Here is a 19,763-nt window from a genome sequence, read left to right as displayed (position 1 = left end):
TCTACCCAGCGTATCAGCATCCAACCCACACTCCTCTTCGAGAGCAAAAAAAGTCCTAACTTCTCGAGGATTAGGAAGGGCCGTATCCTCCTCCACTGGGTTACTGCTAGACGATAACCCAGTCTCGAGCTCAATGTACCTGATCTCTGACATCGTCCTACCCCCCTTCTTTAAATTATCAAACCAAACAACTGACTAACGCAGCAGAGGCAGTAAATCAGCCAATACAGCAGCCAAACTATTACCCTCGTAAACGAAATTTTCAGGATGTGGAAAATTTCCTAATGACCCCCATATTCGAGCAAAAAGAAATGAAATCGATGGGCATGTTAATCTGACCTCAGAACTACTGACCATGGGAGAACTAGAAAATGCAAAAAAGAAAAAATCTAGACACCCTAAAATCAAAAGGAAGCCAAAACAAAGGGAGAAGAAATGGAAAATCAGAAATTTACTACAATGTATATAGGCAAAATGAAAAGAAGCGAAAAGAAAAACATACCTCAAACAAAATTGCCGCACTGCACACCGGTTGGAAGAAAAGTTGCAGAAGAAGTGGATGGCGAAGAAGACACTCAGAGAAATGATTGGGTATTTTTGAGAAAAGTGAAAAGGGAAAATGAGAAGGAAAGAGGTTTAAAAACCAAGGCCTTGGAAACTAAAAAAGCAGCGGGAAGACCAATCGCCCCAACAAATGGTGCGTTAACCTCCCCAATCAAGGTGTGCCACGTGGGTTGCAACCCAGAAAACGTCGCCACTGCGCATTCAATACGGAACGAAAACCCAAGAGTCACTCACCTTCAGCAAAACCTTCCACATTCCATAGTCGTCATTCCTTGACGACCATAGAATCGGGGGGCAACTGACAGGACTGACGCAATCGCTTTACATGGACGAAGTTAATTATAATGACAAACATATCCGGATGAGCAAAGACTCCCACATCACGGATGAGGACAAGATCCACTATTCAATGTAAGATGGTTACAAGGCCAACTGTACGAGCCATTGGAGCACATTAAGGGCCATTACACAGCATCAAGCGTTACTCCAAAAAGTATTTAGACCTCCATAACTACTCCAACAGCTAGGAGCCTTAAGAGTATATATATAAAGGCCATACGTCGCAAGGCAAAGAGGTACGGAAAAACCAATAGCAATTCTTTTTATCTTGAGACACTGCACTTCTATCTATAAACTGACTTTGGTATCGGAGGCGCTGTGGTAGGCACCACACCGGTGACCACCTTTGGAAAGCATTCTCACGCAGGCAGAAGGGTATCTCCATTTGATCACCTCGATTGACGAACTTACGCTTCATCAATTTCTGACGTGGCAAGATGCTATACAATGTGTGGTTAAATTGCAGAACCCTCCTCCATTGCCATATCTTGCTGAAAAGATATCCAAGAACAATGACATTTCATTGGAGGTGGTATCTAAATGCTATCTAAATGATGTATATATGTACAGTTAAATTGTTTTTTATACTTTGTAAATTGCATCATTGAAAGATAGAATACAAGAATATAATAGAAAAGAGCAAAAAGAATAAAAGAAAGACAAAATAAAAATAAAAAATGGAATACAAAAATCAGAAATAATTGTGTTGGTTAAATGTTTTTAATCTTTACAAAACCTAGCTTTTAGATCTTCATTTCTTTTGATTTTTTAGTTTTTTATGTTTTGAGATGAGAGACATAAAATGATAACAAAAATACAAATTTACCCATATTTTTAACAAAGGTGGATAATTTGAGACAAACAGAGATTACCTCAGGTGAGTAAAATGTCAATTTTTAAATCACAGATAGGCAAAATATTTTTCGGATAAATCACAGGTGGACAAAGTGTAATTTCTCCTAAAAAATTTCATGAGCACAAACTTAGACAAATGCATAATATGAATTTGAGATTCAACTCTAAGGTTTTATGAGATTTATAAGATCCTGAGTTCAAAACTCTTAACTAACATAATAGGGTTACCTAAGGAATAATTTATTGTAATTATTTGGTGTGCGTCGGAAGGAAAACTATAACATCATTGAGATTCAAGATCTAAAGATAGGTCTAGAACTAGAAGTCTCGATATTATAGAAATTAAAATTTGGATGACTCCATGTCTTATGATACGAAACATTTACAAATTACCCTGAGGGAAATCTAAAAAAAGTTGCTATGGAATGTACTTTAGAGACAATATTCGAGTCCAACAATTAAACGTCACTAGGAAACAAAAAAGAGATATGATAATCATATAGTAGTCGGTTTACCTTATATTTTATTCGTGGTTCTTGTCTTCCGAGTTAATTTGTGCCAATTATTTGAAATTAGTCATTGGATAGACCTATTTTTATTTCTTATACATATGTTTTTAAGTCTCTCTCTCTATGATGATTTTGAACCAGGCACGTGAACACCAATCCAATGTGCTATTCAGCGACATAGACTAGTTGATGCGTGTAGTATATGCATCTTGTGATAGAACTGTGTCTGGGCTTTCCCTCCGCAACCAAGGTTTGCCCGTGAATGGTGTGAGTGTAAGTGTGAGATAAGAATTTATTCACGGGATGCCAGTGGAGTGCAAGTTCTGACAACGTACCGTGACCACATGGAAACCCACCATTTTTGTTCCTACATCATTCTCTGTCGAATTTAGTTAGGACCATCATATGATATAATATGGAAGTAATTTTTTATTTCGTATTTTTTATTTATTTATAAATATAATAGTATTTTAATTTATAGGGTCTATCTTATAATGCTTGTTCTTTATTATTAAGTCAAGATATCAATTGACAAAAGAAAAATTAGGCTAAATTGCAAACTATACCTCTAAAGTTTAGAAGCGTTTGGATTTTACACCTTGAAGTTTCAGAATATGAGTGCTTGGATTTTACGCCCTAAAATTTGAGGGTATTTGGATTTTACGCTCTAAAAATTCAAATTTTGAATTTTACCTTCTAAAGTTCTATTATATTTGTATCAACAGCCCCTCTATCTATATTCTCCTTTAAATACCACATAAACTTGGCTTGCATGTTTAGTTTATCTAATAAAATGATGACACGTCATTTTTATAACCTTAAAAAAATTAAATAATTAAAAATTGCATAGCATAATAAAAATGACGTAACATAATTTTATTGGATGAATTAAACACGCGTGATAAGTGGGTAAACTTGTCACAGATGAAGTAAATTCCAAATTTTGAAACTTTAAAAAGTTAAATCTAAATTCTGAAACATGAGGATATAAAATCTAAATATCCTCATACTTGAAGGATAAAATTTAAATTTCGAAACATTAAAGTGTAAAATTCAAACAGCCCTAAACTTTAAGGATATAGTTTGTAATTTAATCAAAAGTATAAGTATTTACATGATGTGGAAGAAGATAAAGGTTAGAATTAAATTTCCAAGAAGGAATTTCATATATATATATATATATATATGCACCTAGATTAATATATTAGGGACCTCAAAACAACTTGTTAATATTTTTCTGACAAGTCTGCTATTTGTATAAAGTTTGTGCAAAAACCTCGTACATTCATATTGGATTCCAAGTCATTCATCCGTATCAGCACTCAAGTGTATGCACCGGCCTTATTCATTAAAATAAAATAAAAAGTACGCACTGACCTTTGTGTGTAAGTGGAATTTCCTTTTTTTCTTTTTTCTTTTTTTGATAAAAATGTAAGTGGAATTTCTGAAACTATACCGAACGATTTTTGTGATAGGGAAAAGTAGAGAAAGAATGAAGAAAGCATGAAAAATTGTGGGGCCACTCCCAGTGGTAGGTGCCAAAAACAGGTATGAGCCATGTGTTCTTCTTTTTTTTTTTTGGTAAACTGAGCCATGTGTTCTTCGCACATGAAATTTCGTGTGGCTTTTGAATTCTTAAAATTTTGTGCCTGCCTAAAAATGGAGTTAGGCCTGTATTATGTTAGAAACACGAAAAATTGTTCAACTTTGTGCATGTGATAAATTATGAGTGGTAGAAGCATATGTATCACATAGACTCATCACACCTTTACTACTTGTAATTCATTACATAGTGAGCTGCAATACAAAACTGTGCTATTTTATGTGACCTTGTATAATTATTATACAAAAGAGAGTGGTTCAAACAGACACGCAAGTATGGGATGGGGGTAACTGAAACACTAGTTGTGTAGTGGAGGATGCTTTCTATAGTGGGTCTATATTTCTATTCGATGTACCATATCTTCAAGTTAGTTCATCATATGATTCTCAAAAAAAAAAAGTTAGTTCATCATATCATATCCATAGCTCCTCCATTTGGAAAAATCATCATTAGTGCATCACTACTACTAACTACTTACACTAATCCACTTGGATTAATTAAGAAGCAGTGCAAAGTAAATTGAGCTCATGTGCAATAGTTATAAATGACTAAGATTTAAAGTTTTAAAAAAATAACTTTAAATCTCAACCATTAAATAAAAAAAGTTTAAAAAGTTATAAAATTATAAAATTTTAAAATTTAAAATAAAAATTTTAAAAAAAAAATTGACAAGAGAGAGGAGTTAATTGCACCAAATCTTGGTGCAAAGAAGATTATCAATTTGGGAAAATCATCATTAGTGCGTCACTACTACTCACTACTCACACTAGTCAACTCGGATTAATTAAGAAGCAGCAAAGTAAATTGAGATTAGGTGCAATAGTTATAAATGACTAAAATTTAAAATTGAAAAAAGTAATTTTAAATCTCAACTATTGAATAAAAAAAGTTAAAAAAGTTAAAAAAATTAAAAAGTTCTCTCTTTTTTTACAAGAGAGAGAGAGGAGTTAATTGCACAGATCCTGGTGCAAAGTAGATTATCTATCAAATTTTTAAAGTATAGTCAAATTTAAGTCTTTTTGTAAATTGTAATACAAGAAATAAATATCATACAAGATATGGTTAAAGGAGAAAAGATTTGAATTTTGAATGTCATGATCTATTCTTTTAAATATAAAATACATATACTTTGCAAATATATATATTTTTTCAATAAATAAGTGGGTTTTTTTAATTAAAAAAAATTGAATATAAGTGTAACATACGGAATAGTATGTGCATCTAATTAATTAAGCTTGAGGCGAAATGTTTTTTCACAACTTAGTGAATATATATATATATATATATAAGTTGGACTGCCTCTTAATTTATCCGACTTTGCTATAAGAACAATAATACAGTGATGTTATTCTTTAAATTTTATGCTACTGCTGCCAAGGGCTTGTTCAATGTACAATTTAGATGCAAAATAATCATTAAATCTTTTAAACCTAGAGGCCTTGTTTGTTTTATACATGGCTCATAACATTAAATAAGAAAAAAAAAATGACAATCATACTTTATCACAATCAATAAGATTGAAATTAGATTACAAGTTACAACATTTTTCTCCTATGATGGTCATAATTGTTTTCAAACATCTTCTCTATAATTTTCAAGACACAAGTCAATTAAATGATTAAATATGTATTGACTTTTTTTTATCACATAAAAGAAATAAATAAATAAAAATGAAATCTTTTATTAAATTGTAACTTTCCTTTCTATTTACAGTTGCACCCTTATTCAATAGAGATTATTAGATTCATAAGGAGGATTGTTGAAATTATCATCTCAACTAATGAAATAATGTCACATATAGAAGTGCATAATCCGTATAAGAAAATATAAAATAATAAACTACCAAATGACGTTAAGCTAGCTTGTATAAATAACAGCATTTTATTTGTTGGGAGGACTAAGGAAGACCATTTTAGTAGTCCTCCAGTGAACCTAATAATTTCCCCTTAATCAACGGCAAAACTGCGAAAAAAAATATAAATTAATTTATTCACTTACAGATAGTGCACAAACTCACTGTCTATATATAGTTATGTACTCACTGTCTCTGCTACAAACCAAAAGCCCCACTGCCTCTTGTACAATGGAATTCAGGACAATTCCGAGAACAACTCAGGTTCCAATTATATCTTTCCTATTTACACCATAAACTCTTGAAAATGTCATCATTATAAGCATCTTTTTGGTTGTACGCCAAACATGCATTAGGCAACAACCGATTAGCCCGCTCTTCTTTCTTCCAAATATGTTATATATATATATATATATATATATACATTTATTTCTGGCTTTGATGCCAGAATTCTTTCACTTCAATGCATTCTGAACCCCAAAAAAATGAACTTTTATCTTCTCTTACTCTCATCCACACACTATTGGTTCTCTTTTGTGTCACATAAAAATTAACCCATTAAAAATCTCTCTTTGGTATTCTTACAGGTAACTGAAGTTGTAGCAGTGCTGACTCTCCTAGTTTTACTTAGCACAAATGGTGTTGAAAGCCGAAAAGCTCTGGTTAATGACTACTTTGAGTACTCAGCTATAAGTTGTAGAACTCATAGTGCTTCATTGACAGACTTTGGAGGAGTTGGTGATGGAACTACATCAAACACCAAGGCCTTTCAGGCAGCTATCAATCAGTTAAGCCAGTATGCATCTGACGGTGGATCACAACTATTTGTTCCAGCAGGAAAATGGTTGACTGGAAGCTTCAATCTCACTAGCCATTTCACACTCTTTCTCCATAAAGATGCAGTTCTTCTTGCTTCTCAGGTTAGTAAAACTCCCAAGACTTAAACTAGCTATATAGTTCTCAACTATTAATAAATCTGTCTTATTCTTTTTTACCTTTGCTTTATTTTGCATTTAAGGGAAGAAAAAATTGTCTTGACTGTAAAATTTATAAAGCTAAGAGCTATTTGGCATTAAAGAAACATAGATACCTCCTAAAGCCGCATTGCTTTGATAATTTCTATATATTTTTATAATAATATTGGTCTAAAAGTTTCAGTATTTTCTAGACCCAAAAAAGTTCATAGGATGGATATAACGTCATTCATTCCCTAAATTCAATGGCGCTTTGAATAATTGAGCTAACTTTCGGCCAGAATTCAACTTTAGGTGGTTAACCACTCAAATTGATGTGACGGTTGCTAATAGTAACTTTGAATTGCAGAACTGATTAGACTATACACAAATGAAAGGAATCAGTAAATTACGGAAGCAAAGAAATGTTTCACACTTTCACTAAGCTAGTCTTCAATTCCATGATTCTCGTAGCAGGGTAGCTAAGCCAAGTGAAGAAGTCATTATGGTTCTGAATTTGGACGGTCAACAGTAAATGCAAACCCATAATTGATATAGATGACCCTGCTAATCCCCGTCCAAGTCACTTTAGCGATGAAGCTTGTGGGCCTAGCTTGAAAGGTGCATCTTCAAGTTTTGTTAAGCTAGATAGGCCTAACCCAGAAAACGACTGGGTTCACGAGCATAACACATCCACCACCCGATCCGAACGGGGGCCCACCACCAAAAAATAAAATTTAAGTACTTTACTAAAGAGAAAAGGAGAGACTGGAATTAAAGATGAAGATGCTGAAGTAATATATGGAAAATTAAAATTTGCTGCTATACCTAATTACCTATGAGCTTAAAGGGATTGGATTTTACCAAAATTAAGTGTTCTTTTTTACTAAGAGAATTAAGGTTTAAATTCCCTCCAATCTATAAAGACTATATAGACTATTTGTCTATATCTATATAATATTTACATTAGCGTAGTATTTCAGTCTATTTTGGTTCATTTCGATCTACTTCAATTCAATTCAATCCATTTACTTAAAATTAAGAAAAGACATGTTTGGATTGAGAATGCCTATTCTAAACTCGAATTTATTAAAAATATATAGATCTTAAACTCATTCCAAATTCAATTAAATTTTATGCAATTTAATCTCAAATTTGTTTCACATATATTTAATGAAAATAAGTAAAGAATTATTCTTAAGTATGTAGGATTTGAATTTTATTATATTTTGTCTTTTTTTTTTTTTTTAATAACTCAATAGTTATAATAGAAAAGAGATAATTTAAATCCTAAATATTTCTATTGAACCAAAAAAAAAATGTAAATTGAATTACAAGACACTTAGTAGTTAGCATATATAGTTCAAAAAATTTCAATTGAGTTATAAAATACTTGACATATGTAATCCAATTTTTTTAAGTTCCATGTGGTAGTTTTTTTTTTTTTTTTTTTTTTCGAGGAAGTAGTATTATTTATATTGCTTACTAGCCAATGTTCTCAAGGTCGACATTCATGTTCACTCATTTTCATTTTCTTGGGGGGTGGGGAATATAGATATATATATATATATATTAATTATACACTGATGCAAAAATGTAAAATTTAAAGATTTGTAATTTGTTTATTTCAAAAGGGCAGGGTTTTTAATTTTATTAATCCTAAATTTTGACAATTGGATTAGGAGGAGAGTGAATGGGCTGTAATTGATCCACTGCCATCCTATGGTCGAGGAAGGGATACAGATGGTGGAAGGTTCATCAGTCTTATTTTTGGAACCAACCTCACTGATGTTGTAATAACAGGTATATCAAGCATACTTTTTTTCGCAACTCAATAATCAACTGCAAGGAAAAATTTTATAGACTAAATTATTCATTCTTTGGTCCCTTGAAATTTAAAATTTGTTTTCATTTTAGTTCCTTAAATTTGAGAATTTTCATTTTGATTCCAATAAAAAAATAGTCTTTCCATCAAGGTCCCTGGGGGAGGGAAGACATCATTTTGTTGGCACTTACTAACAAGACGAAAAGACCATTTTGAATATGGAGTTAAACTTGATTGATCAAAATGAAAATTCTTAAACTTAAAATATCGAAATGAAAACAATCCAAAATTGCGTAATTTATTAGTCAAAGTTATAATACCTTCTTGATTGTGAGTGAACGAGGTCTCTTTTTCTTATTCTTTTTAAAAAAAAAAAAAAAATCAGGGGACAATGGCACTATTGATGGTCAAGGTGCTCTCTGGTGGGAAAAATTCCACAATAAAAAGCTGAAGTACACCCGTCCTTACCTGATTGAAATAATGTACTCTGATAAAGTTCAAATATCCAATCTCACTTTGCTCAATTCTCCGTCATGGAACGTCCATCCTGTTTACAGCAGGTGAGATTCTCAACAATTTTGCATTTACTTGGTTTTGTTTTGCATTTCATACTTCTTGGAATAAATAAAATAAAAAGTTTTAGAAAATACTTCCACATTTAGCATTTCATTGTGGTAGACAAAATTTCATCATCCTTGTTTTAAGATTGTTGATCTGATAAAAGCTAATGAAATGCAGCGATGTCCTTGTTCAAGGCATTACAATTCTTGCACCAGTGACTTCTCCAAATACTGATGGGATCAACCCAGGTAGGCATGTGGATAAATATCAAGGGCTAAATATATTGAAGGAGAATAGTGCATAAGACCCATTTAAACATAATCCGGAGTATGTGCATATACAAATTGCTCGAAGAAAGCATGTATGAATAATGTTTGGTAAAACTTAGATACAATTTCTCACAAGTTGTACCTTATGTTTCTCAGTTAACTTAACCATATGGTTACATTAGCCAATAGACCACATGCTTGAATTTAATTGTCTTTGGAGGAAGATAACATAGTTTGTGTGGGATTGGTCAATATAGGCATGTGGTTGAATTTAATTGGGAACCTAAGGTATAACACCTGAGGAACTATACCTAAGTTTTACACGATAATTTTTGTATTCTTAGGTTCATGTAGATAGTGAACTTGTAAGTCTATCCAAATGATGCAAAAAGAGAGTTTTCACTAACTGATATGAGAATTAATAGACAAACTAAAGTACTACTGCATAATATCAATATACAATCATCATGTGGGGGGAATATAGATATATATATATATATATATTAATTATACACTCATGCAAAAATGTAAAATTTAAAGATTTGTAATTTGTTTATTTCAAAAGGGCAGGGTTTTTAATTTTATTAATCCTAAATTTTGACAATTGGATTAGGAGGAGAGTGAATGGGCTGTAATTGATCCACTGCCATCCTATGGTCGAGGAAGGGATACAGATGGTGGAAGGTTCATCAGTCTTATTTTTGGAACCAACCTCACTGATGTTGTAATAACAGGTATATCAAGCATACTTTTTTTCGCAACTCAATAATCAACTGCAAGGAAAAATTTTATGGACTAAATTATTCATTCTTTGGTCCCTTGAAATTTAAAATTTGTTTTCATTTTAGTTCCTTAAATTTGAGAATTTTCATTTTGATTCCAATAAAAAAAATAGTCTTTCCATCAAGGTCCCTGGGGGAGGGAAGACATCATTTTGTTGGCACTTACTAACAAGACGAAAAGACCATTTTGAATATGGAGTCAAACTTGATTGATCAAAATGAAAATTCTCAAACTTAAAATATCAAAATGAAAACAATCCAAAATTGCGTAATTTATTAGTCAAAGTTATAATACCTTCTTGATTGTGAGTGAACGAGGTCTCTTTTTCTTATTCTTTTAAAAAAAAAAAATCAGGGGACAATGGCACTATTGATGGTCAAGGTGCTCTCTGGTGGGAAAAATTCCACAATAAAAAGCTGAAGTACACCCGTCCTTACCTGATTGAAATAATGAACTCTGATAAAGTTCAAATATCCAATCTCACTTTGCTCAATTCTCCATCATGGAACGTCCATCCCGTTTACAGCAGGTGAGATTCTCAACAATTTTGCATTTACTTGGTTTTGTTTTGCATTTCATACTTCTTGGAATAAATAAAATAAAAAGTTTTAGAAAATACTTCCACATTTAGCATGTCATTGTGCTAGACAAAATTTCATCATCCTTGTTTTAAGATTGTTGATCTGATAAAAGCTAATGAAATGCAGCGATGTCCTTGTTCAAGGCATTACAATTCTTGCACCGGTGACTTCTCCAAATACTGATGGGATCAACCCAGGTAGGCATGTGGATAAATATCAAAGGCTAAATATATTGAAGGAGAATAGTGCATAAGACCCATTTAAACATAATCCGAAGCATGTGCATATACAAATTGCTTGAAGAAAGCATGTATGAATAATGTTTGGTAAAACGTAGATACAATTTCTCACAAGTTGTACCTTATGTTTCTCAGTTAACTTCAACCATATGGTTACATTAGCCAATAGACCACATGCTTGAATTTAATTGTCTTTGGAGGAAGATAACATAGTTTGTGTGGGATTGGTCAATATAGGCATGTGGTTGAATTTAATTGGGAACCTAAGGTATAACACCTGAGGAACTATACCTAAGTTTTACACGATAATTTTTGTATTCTTAGGTTCATGTAGATAGTGAACTTGTAAGTCTATCCAAATGATGCAAAAAGAGAGTTTTCACTAACTGATATGAGAATTAATAGACAAACTAAAGTACTACTGCATAATATCAATATACAATCATCATGATAACAAATTGATTTGGCTTTTTGCCTTGTACAGACTCTTGCACAAATACCAGAATTGAGGACTGTTACATCGTGTCTGGGGATGATTGTGTAGCTGTTAAGAGTGGTTGGGATGAGTATGGTATTGCTTATGGAATGCCTACCAAGCAGCTGGTAATCAGACGGCTTACATGCATTTCTCCAACCAGTGCAGTGATTGCGTTGGGCAGTGAAATGTCTGGTGGGATCCAAGATGTAAGGGCTGAAGACATTGTAGCCATCAATTCAGAATCGGGAGTGAGGATCAAAACTGCCGTAGGAAGAGGAGGTTTTGTTAAAGACATATATGTCAGAAGGATGACCATGAACACCATGAAATGGGCCTTTTGGATGACAGGGAATTATGGCTCTCATGCAGATAACAACTATGATCCTAATGCACTTCCTGTAATCCAGAATGTTAATTATCGTGACGTGATTGCCGAGAATGTAACAATGGCAGCAAGATTGGAGGGAATTTCCGGTGATCCATTTACGGGAATTTGCATATCTAATGTCACAATTAAACTGGCTAAGAAGGCAAAGAAAGTTCTATGGAACTGTACTGATGTTGCTGGGATTTCAAGTGTTGTGGTTCCTCGGCCATGTGATTTGTTGCCAGACCAAGGAGTAGGGAAGATAACATCATGTAATTTCCCAGAAGAGAGCCTGCCAATCGATAATGTTCCACTTCAGATGTGTGGTTACAAGAGGAAGTATTTTTGAGTCTATAGCACTGAACTAAAGCTTCTATATATCGGAACTTATTTTCTGTATGCAATGATTGTTGTACTGGTAAAACACACATTTTTTGGAAGGATAAAACCTGTTACACACATTTTTTGAATTGAACTTGTGAGTTGAAGACACAATTTCAGTTTTGAAATCATGTCTTCAACTCACTATTTCAGTTCAAAGAATAGGTGTGTAACAGTACGTGTATAACAAGGTGTGTGTAACAAACACTACCCTTTTTTGGAAATGCTCACAACATTTATAAATTAAAAGAATAGTATCATGGATTATGTCACAACCCAAGAAAAACATTAGTCATATTTGTGTTATACCTAAAAAAGAAAATTAGTTGCTTTCACTTATAAAGTCCAATTTGACCTACTACACATTTGGGTGGAACTCAGTACACGCCCAGGTAATAGTAACACACAATCATACAATAATGTAATACAATACACACAATCCAGGGTATCACAGATTATGTGGTTCTTTTAAAATTTCTGAGATTTAAACAACAGACAGAGATCTTCATATTTAATATAGCATTGATTTTTATTCAATAGGTAAAATATCTTCAGATCCATGCAATACAACGTCCATAATCTTTCTAGCAATCTTTACTCCTAGTTAACATGAGAAGATCTACACCATCGTTTTTTTTACCAGACTCGCTTCAACTTGGCTTTGGAGTCCATCAGCTCATATAGGAACTAGAGTGACTGTCCTCTTGGGGCTTTTGCTGAAATTTGGGGGACCTAAAATCCCTTACAAGTAAATGAGAAGAGGTGTTTCAGCTCCACGCATGTTAGTTGACTTCAAGTAACAAGTAAATGAACTCTGATGCTATTCTATCTACTCTAGAAGATGTAATGAAATTATACATGTATTCAGCGGAACAAAGTTTTTCCCATTACATCTCTGCTGCATACGCAAACCATTTCTCCTAATAGGTTGGGTCCGGATTAAACTTCACTGACTCCCTCCAGATGAGCTCTTTGATTTGTTCTTCAGTACATGTTGGTTGCTCAAAATCAAAACTGAATGGCCTGGCAGAGACAGGCTCATCTTTCGTATCATGGAGAGATGACAAGTATGGGTGACAAAGTGCCTCTTCAACTGCAAGTGACTCAAAGGTATAAATACAAAAGAGAGAGGGGGACAAAAGATTTGAAACAATAGCCAGTTAGAGTTTCATGTAAAAATTTGAACTCTTTTCTTGTACCTGTAATCCGTTTGGTGGGATCAAAGACAAGCATTTTCTCTAGAAGATCTAAAGCCCCAGGAGACATACTAGGGAATCTAGCAGAAAGTTGTTGCTTCCGGCACTGTGGAAGCTGTCTAACATATCTTCGAGCATTATCACTTCGGAGAAATCCAAGGCTGGCGTCATCAGGTGAACCTAGTAACTTTGGGAGAAAAAAGAAAAAGTTCAGCACATGTATGAGTCACATCTTACAAGAATGAATATAAAGAGAAATTTGCTTTCTAGGATGAGTTGTCCTTCATTCTCATTATAAGATTCACATAATTCAAGCATATTGTACAACCTTTTCTCTTGGCTGAAGGGATATTTTAAGGCCTTTTACTAAAGAGGAAGAATGAGAATTAAGAGAATCCCACACAGTATGCAAGATGATACGTATACACAACCCTCAAAACCAAAGTTGGGTCCAATAAGATGCTAAAGATCTATAGCAGTGGTGCCAACAGTTGGACCCTCGATATTATAAATTTTTTAGTGTCAATAACCCACGCGTGCCACAATTTAATTATTTATGTATGTCAACATTTAAAACATCATGACATTTTGAGCACCAAGGTACATTCTGTCTGCCTAGGATATAATGAGAGATATGTAGTTGCCTTATTGTTCTAGTATATAATGGTATCTGTGAGCACCCATTATATTAGATATATGAAAATCAAATCTGACTGGGCACCTCCACCTCCCCAGGGTGGTTACGCCATCCAGCAAAATCAAGTAGACTGAGTGTTTTTAAGGGTGAAAGGAAAGATATGTACATGATTACAACCTTGCTTAAGCTATAATCAGAGTGAAACTTTCCATGCGCAAACACACAGACAGACCAAAATCAGGATAACTCAAAGAAACGGGAAGAGGGGAGGGGAGGGGTTTAGACAAAATATGTACCACATTGGCCAAGACTCTCTCTCTGTATTAATTTATCAATAACGATCGGCAATATTATAATAAATCAATTTAAAAAGTAGAAAACAACTAATGATGCTTTAGCAGATATTAACTACTATAAAATCCCAAAAACCCATACCTCCGTGATAAGCCTCAGCTGATGAACATAATCTTTCCCAGGGAACAGAGGTTCTCTAGTCATAATTTCACCAAGTATGCAACCTACAGACCATACATCAATTGCAGCAGTGTACTCTGAACAATTAAGAAGCAGCTCTGGTGCTCGGTACCAACGAGTGACAACATATTCAGTCATAAAATCTGTCTCAGAAGTCGTCCTTGCCAATCCAAAGTCTCCAATTTTAAGGTCACAATTAGCATTCAGAAGCAAATTGCTGGGTTTAAGATCACGGTGCAGAACATTGGCTGAGTGTACATATTTCAGTCCTCGTAACAGCTGATACAAGAAGTACTGCAAAATTTTCATGATATGTCAATTCCATGCACAGTTATTCAATATTAAGCAATGTACTGAAACCAAAGAGTTGAACTGTATACTTAAAATGACAAAGTATAAAGCCTTGGTATCGAACCTGACAATGATCATCTGTCAATGGTTGGTCAGAACGAATAATATGATGAAGATCAGTGTCCATCAGTTCATAAACAATGTACACATCATTGAAGGTCTCCTTCTTTGGTGGTCGTATGAGATCCTTCATGGAAATAACCTGCAGAAAAGGAAAAATATGAAAAATAATTCCAAGTACTCTCTAGTAAAATGAGAGATTATGTAGAGCCACTACCAAACAAGCACATCAGCCTACAAACTAATCCAAGGGAAAGTAAACTGATAAAAGCATATGAATTAATTGGTCCTGGCAAAATAATATAGTAATCCACCCATGAACAAAACAAACACAATAAAAATATACTAAGTGAAATAGGAAAGAAAGGGAAAAATGCTGAATCAGATTAGAGATATTATGTATTAAAACATTCGACAAATTTTCACTGTGCAAATCCAGGGGAAAAAAGCATCATGGAAATTTGAGAAAACCAGAAACATAAAAATTAAAATTTTGGGATTTATAAAGGTAACCATACTTACGTTTTCATGGTCCATGTGGCAGAGAAGCTTGATTTCTCTCAACGTCCTTTTGGCATCTATTATGTTGTCAAATGCATTACCAATCTTCTTTATGGCAACCTCCTCATGTGTTTCTGAATTCACAGCAGCACTGGAAAGGGAAAAAAATTGTTATCAACCACTCCCCCAATCAAACATCAAACTTATTAAGTAAATGAACAATAAAAACCCTCTTTTGGAGTTTCTAAAGCATCCCCTTAGACATATACTATAGAACACATGAAGGGTGTGAGCAGGGCATGGAAGCCACACTTAAACGAAGTTCCAACTTCCAAGACACAAGTAACACAAAAGAGAATATATCAAAATAGGATTTACTATGTATAGAATGCAAGAAGATTGACCAGTAAGTATAAATCAAACTAGCAACTATGACTGGCTAAATTGGTACCAACAAAATTCGAAAATATATCAAGGAATCGTCGCTTACTAATCCCAAACGTATGCCTTCGACCTCAAGTAATACACAAATATTGACAAAATCACAAGTGACAACTATAAGAGACAGAGAGAACTATACAGATTCATACATATTTTCTTTATAACGACACAAATTGAGCATAACATGCACTTGTCTTTGCTACTTTACAACAAGCAAAGTTCCTCTCTATCATTGTTCAACTTCTACGCCAGATTAATAGAAACATGCTCCCTTGACCATGTATTCACTCATTAGTCAACAAAACAAGAAATTTCATAAATCCAACCACACAGTGCCATAAACCTCCAAAACCCACATAAAATAAAAAAGCATAAGTATTCCATAGAAACCTCAAATCAAGCCAGCCTTGACCCTTATCAACCAAAAACACAAACTTTACAACACCAAAAGATTTAAAACCGAAAAAAAAGAGTAACCCAGATTAAAAAATGGAATCAAAGTTCAATCTTTCTTACCAGACAATACCATAAGCACCTCTACCAATTGGGCGAATGGGAGGCACGTACTTTGAAGAGACCTCAAACAAGTTTCCGTACACATTGTACTGCACATATCTACCACCATGAGTGAGCACCCTTTTGATTTTATTGTCCCCTGAAGAAGCAGCGCCAGAGCTTGAGTCCTTGTGGGTAGCCATGATCAAAGTGTCAAATGAAGCTACAACTCTATAACTTCTTGTTTTTCTCCAAAAACTCACAAGTGGGTTTTGGTATTGGAGGCCTTTCGGTATAGTTCTTTTTTTGAGAATGGCCTTTCGGTATAGTTGGTGGCTAAAATTTGGCTAAGTGTGAAGGCAATGCATAAATGCAAAGTTTTTCTTTACTCAAGCTTTCCATCTGAAAAAGGTCAGAAAATCCGTGAAGTGAAAAGGAGAGACATTTTCAAATATAATATATAGTAGTTATTTATAAATAATCAAATAATAATAAATTTAAGGTACAAACTACTGAGCTAATATCCGTGAAAAAATTGTCACGCAACCAATACGAGCATGCATTTTCTAAACCGTGTTTTTCGATAACCTGTTGAATTTTCTCTCATTTTTTCTGATAATGATTTTCAGCTCTTGGTCAGGTCAGCGATGACACGTTTGGCATGGCTTGAGTTGAATACATCAACTAGTCAACAAAGCTTTCTAAAGGGTCCACCAGCGTTGATGGGAGTTTGAATGTGCATAAAAAACTAACACATAAAAAATTTCACAATTTTTATCATGAATTTTGGCAATAATTGTGAGATTTATTATGTCTCTAACATTTTTCGTATAATAAATACATTTAAATTATAGTGAAATGGGTTGAAGCAAAAAATAAAAATAAAAACTATAGTGAAATGGGATTACGTAGATTTTAATTTCAAACAATTATTTTGGAATAAAAAATAAAAAAGTATATGTAAAGCCACAAGTTACTCTTTATACATCTATTTAAAAAGGAGTAGGTTGGACTTTGTTATGTCCTCAATATTATATTATTATTTTTATTTTCTTTTTTTTTTTTTTTTAATTTTGGGGTGGATTAAAAAAAAAAAAAAAAACTAGGGTTCGTCTTAAGCTTTGACTTATTTTTAATTTTACTATTTTAAAGCCTGAACCTTTTTTCTTCTTCTTCTTTTTCTTTTTTAAGAAGGCGAACTTTATAATCTATGACAATATAAATTCTAAAAAATCACTGACAAAGCAATTTAATTGGTGGGAGAAAAAATTGTCTTGACATCCACTGCACATAGAAATAACACTTTGTTGCACACTAGATTAGAGCTGGTTTAAGTTATCAATAAAGTCTCGTCTTTTAAGTAAGAAATTTGAAGTTAAATCTCACCTTACACAAAAAAAAAAAAAAAAAAACCAATTAAATTTACAAAATAATATTGTGGTTGGCCTTTTTATTTATTTATTGCTAAGTAGTGGTTGGCCTTTCTAAAATACTATTTAATGAAATATTCAGTTGATTACTTAATTCAAAGAAGAGGAAGTTGTGGTGTCTGTTTCACATTTGCATTGACTATTAATTGCACACTTTCAGACGGAACTTAAGTTAGAATAACCTTTCTGAGTTCCTTTAATCTAATTTCACAGCCTTCAGTGCCACAAGTTTTTATATACACCAATTTTTTTTTTATAAACAAATCTTATAAAAAATTAAGAATCAGTTAAATATGAAGAAGAGGAAGGTGGTTATGGAACAATTCTTGGCTATTATATACATCCAAACACTGAGTTATGGATTTTCACATTCCCTTTTGACTATTATACATTCATACAGCTTTTGGAACAACCTTTTACAGTCTTGAATGCCATAATCTACAATATATTACCAGTCTCTCTCAAACTTTATCATATTTTCCAAGCCCATGAACCACCCATGATATTTTAATAGAAGCAAGTAGCTAACTATGACAAATTCTCCGCTTCAAGCTCCTTCTCACCACTTTATTTCTCATGAATACAGAAGTTCGTGCCACATGCCTCAGTGTTTTCTTTGATCTCTACTTTTTATAAGTGTGCCATTCTTCATTGTTGAAAACGAGTGAGATTGAACTAACCAAGACTGTATAGATTATTCCACAATTATTCAAAAGAAACAGTACAATATGATGTACTCCATTTATCAACTTGATGCTTTTAGTTTACCTTTTTTTCTTTTAGGCAGAGACTCAAACTAATACAATTCATGTGTAATTGCTTGGCCAGCTTCATAGATAGATACAACTAATAATAAATAGGATATTCCTAACATCACTATACAGTGCTCTAGAAGTAAACGAGCTTTATCCATGGCTCACCCCCTTTTAGAGTTGGTGGTTGCGGTCACGAGACCTTTTTTATGTCACTTTCTCTCATGTGTTTTGAGTCAAGCTAATTTAATGCCAGGCTTCTTTTTTGATGGGCAGGTGGTATTATTTTAGTGGTATTGAATTGCTGGATGGTAACACATACTGTAGGATGGGCTTGAACGTTCCTGATGAGCTTAATATTTTAAAACCATTTCAACTTTTAGAAAACATAGGGTACATATTCATACCAATAGTTACTGGTTACAAATAGATGCATGTGTGCTGAGCACAACAATTCTTGTGACACTCATTCGATGATTATTGTCTCCCTAGTCCCTATAGTTATTGGTGCTTTGGGTGGAATTGAGGTCAGTATATGGCTCAAATCCCTTTAACATTGATTTCTCAATAAGTAAAGGAGTTGTTAATATGATGACACCAGATAGGATTGTCAGACTTGTCTTTTTACTCTTTTTTATTCAAAGGAAAAAAGAAAAAGAAAAAAGATACATGATTTGATTATGAACCAAAAATTTACGAGGTAAAAAAGATAGTCATTTTCATATCTGTATTAAGAGAAAAAAGTATTTTCACATGGCCATAAATTTTCTTAAGGTGTTAAAGTATTTATGACGTTAATAATGTCTCAACTATTAAGATAATCTAATGATAATGACATCTTTTATGGTGCGTCAAACCCCCGTATATGTATTTCATTCTCCTCCTTTCTCTACACCACTTTATGATAGATAGATATAATTTTTGTAACACATTGCTTCAAGAACATTACAGAAAAACTCTATTAAGCCGGGTTTTAATTTGTAAAGACAGACTTTTGTCGTCCTAATACTTCTCAAAAACAATTTTAAAGGTCATGAGTTTGAAAAGCCTTGGTTTTACGTCTGTTTTTCCAGAGATAATTTCAGTATTTTATTAGGCAATCCAGATTGCTAAATAGCCCAAAAATTTTGTTCTATCAGAGAGTTTCCAGTTTTACAATTATGTACGTGGGCTTTTTTGAGTTTGAGGTAAGTGTACATGTCTTATATAATTTGGTACCACCCAAGAATACGTAACCCATCACACCTGAAGAGCATACCACACAAGA

General features: G+C 33.4%; 2 protein-coding genes across 2 annotated transcripts; one reads left to right on the top strand and one right to left on the bottom strand.

The window, feature by feature from the left end:
* Positions 1-5,853: 5,853 nt before the first annotated feature.
* LOC112002246 (probable polygalacturonase) lies at positions 5,854-12,434 on the top strand. Its single transcript, XM_024034403.2, has 6 exons — positions 5,854-5,986; positions 6,310-6,642; positions 8,358-8,478; positions 8,886-9,060; positions 9,239-9,309; positions 11,418-12,434. The coding sequence occupies exons 1-6, from the start codon at positions 5,903-5,905 to the stop codon at positions 12,125-12,127; spliced, it is 1,494 nt and encodes a 497-aa protein (XP_023890171.2). The 5' UTR covers positions 5,854-5,902; the 3' UTR covers positions 12,128-12,434.
* Positions 12,435-12,663: 229 nt separating this feature from the next.
* On the bottom strand, positions 12,664-16,763 carry LOC112002250 (mitogen-activated protein kinase homolog MMK2). The gene is made up of 6 exons (XM_024034408.2): positions 16,336-16,763; positions 15,400-15,529; positions 14,882-15,019; positions 14,428-14,760; positions 13,359-13,542; positions 12,664-13,252 (listed from the first exon to the last, which is right to left on the bottom strand). Exons 1-6 carry the CDS (start codon positions 16,515-16,517, stop codon positions 13,080-13,082), a joined length of 1,140 nt encoding a protein of 379 aa, XP_023890176.1. The 5' UTR covers positions 16,518-16,763; the 3' UTR covers positions 12,664-13,079.
* Positions 16,764-19,763: the final 3,000 nt, after the last annotated feature.

Source organism: Quercus suber, unplaced genomic scaffold (assembly GCF_002906115.3).
Source record: "Quercus suber isolate HL8 unplaced genomic scaffold, Cork oak 2.0 scaffold_298, whole genome shotgun sequence".
In the NCBI taxonomy this organism is placed as follows: domain Eukaryota; kingdom Viridiplantae; phylum Streptophyta; class Magnoliopsida; order Fagales; family Fagaceae; genus Quercus; species Quercus suber.
Note: the sequence above shows the minus strand (reverse complement) of the source record. Positions and strands in the feature narration are given on the sequence as shown.

Coding starts and splice junctions, on each gene's coding strand:
- LOC112002246 (XM_024034403.2), top strand. CDS start 5,903: ATGTACTCACTGTCTCTGCTACAAACCAAAAGCCCCACTGCCTCTTGT. Junction 8,479..8,885: donor CACTGATGTTGTAATAACAG/GTATATCAAGCA, acceptor AAAAAAAATCAG/GGGACAATGGCACTATTGAT. Junction 9,310..11,417: donor TACTGATGGGATCAACCCAG/GTAGGCATGTGG, acceptor TGCCTTGTACAG/ACTCTTGCACAAATACCAGA.
- LOC112002250 (XM_024034408.2), bottom strand. CDS start 16,517: ATGGCTACCCACAAGGACTCAAGCTCTGGCGCTGCTTCTTCAGGGGAC. Junction 14,761..14,881: donor TGACAGATGATCATTGTCAG/GTTCGATACCAA, acceptor AAAATTTTGCAG/TACTTCTTGTATCAGCTGTT. Junction 13,253..13,358: donor TCCCACCAAACGGATTACAG/GTACAAGAAAAG, acceptor AGTCACTTGCAG/TTGAAGAGGCACTTTGTCAC.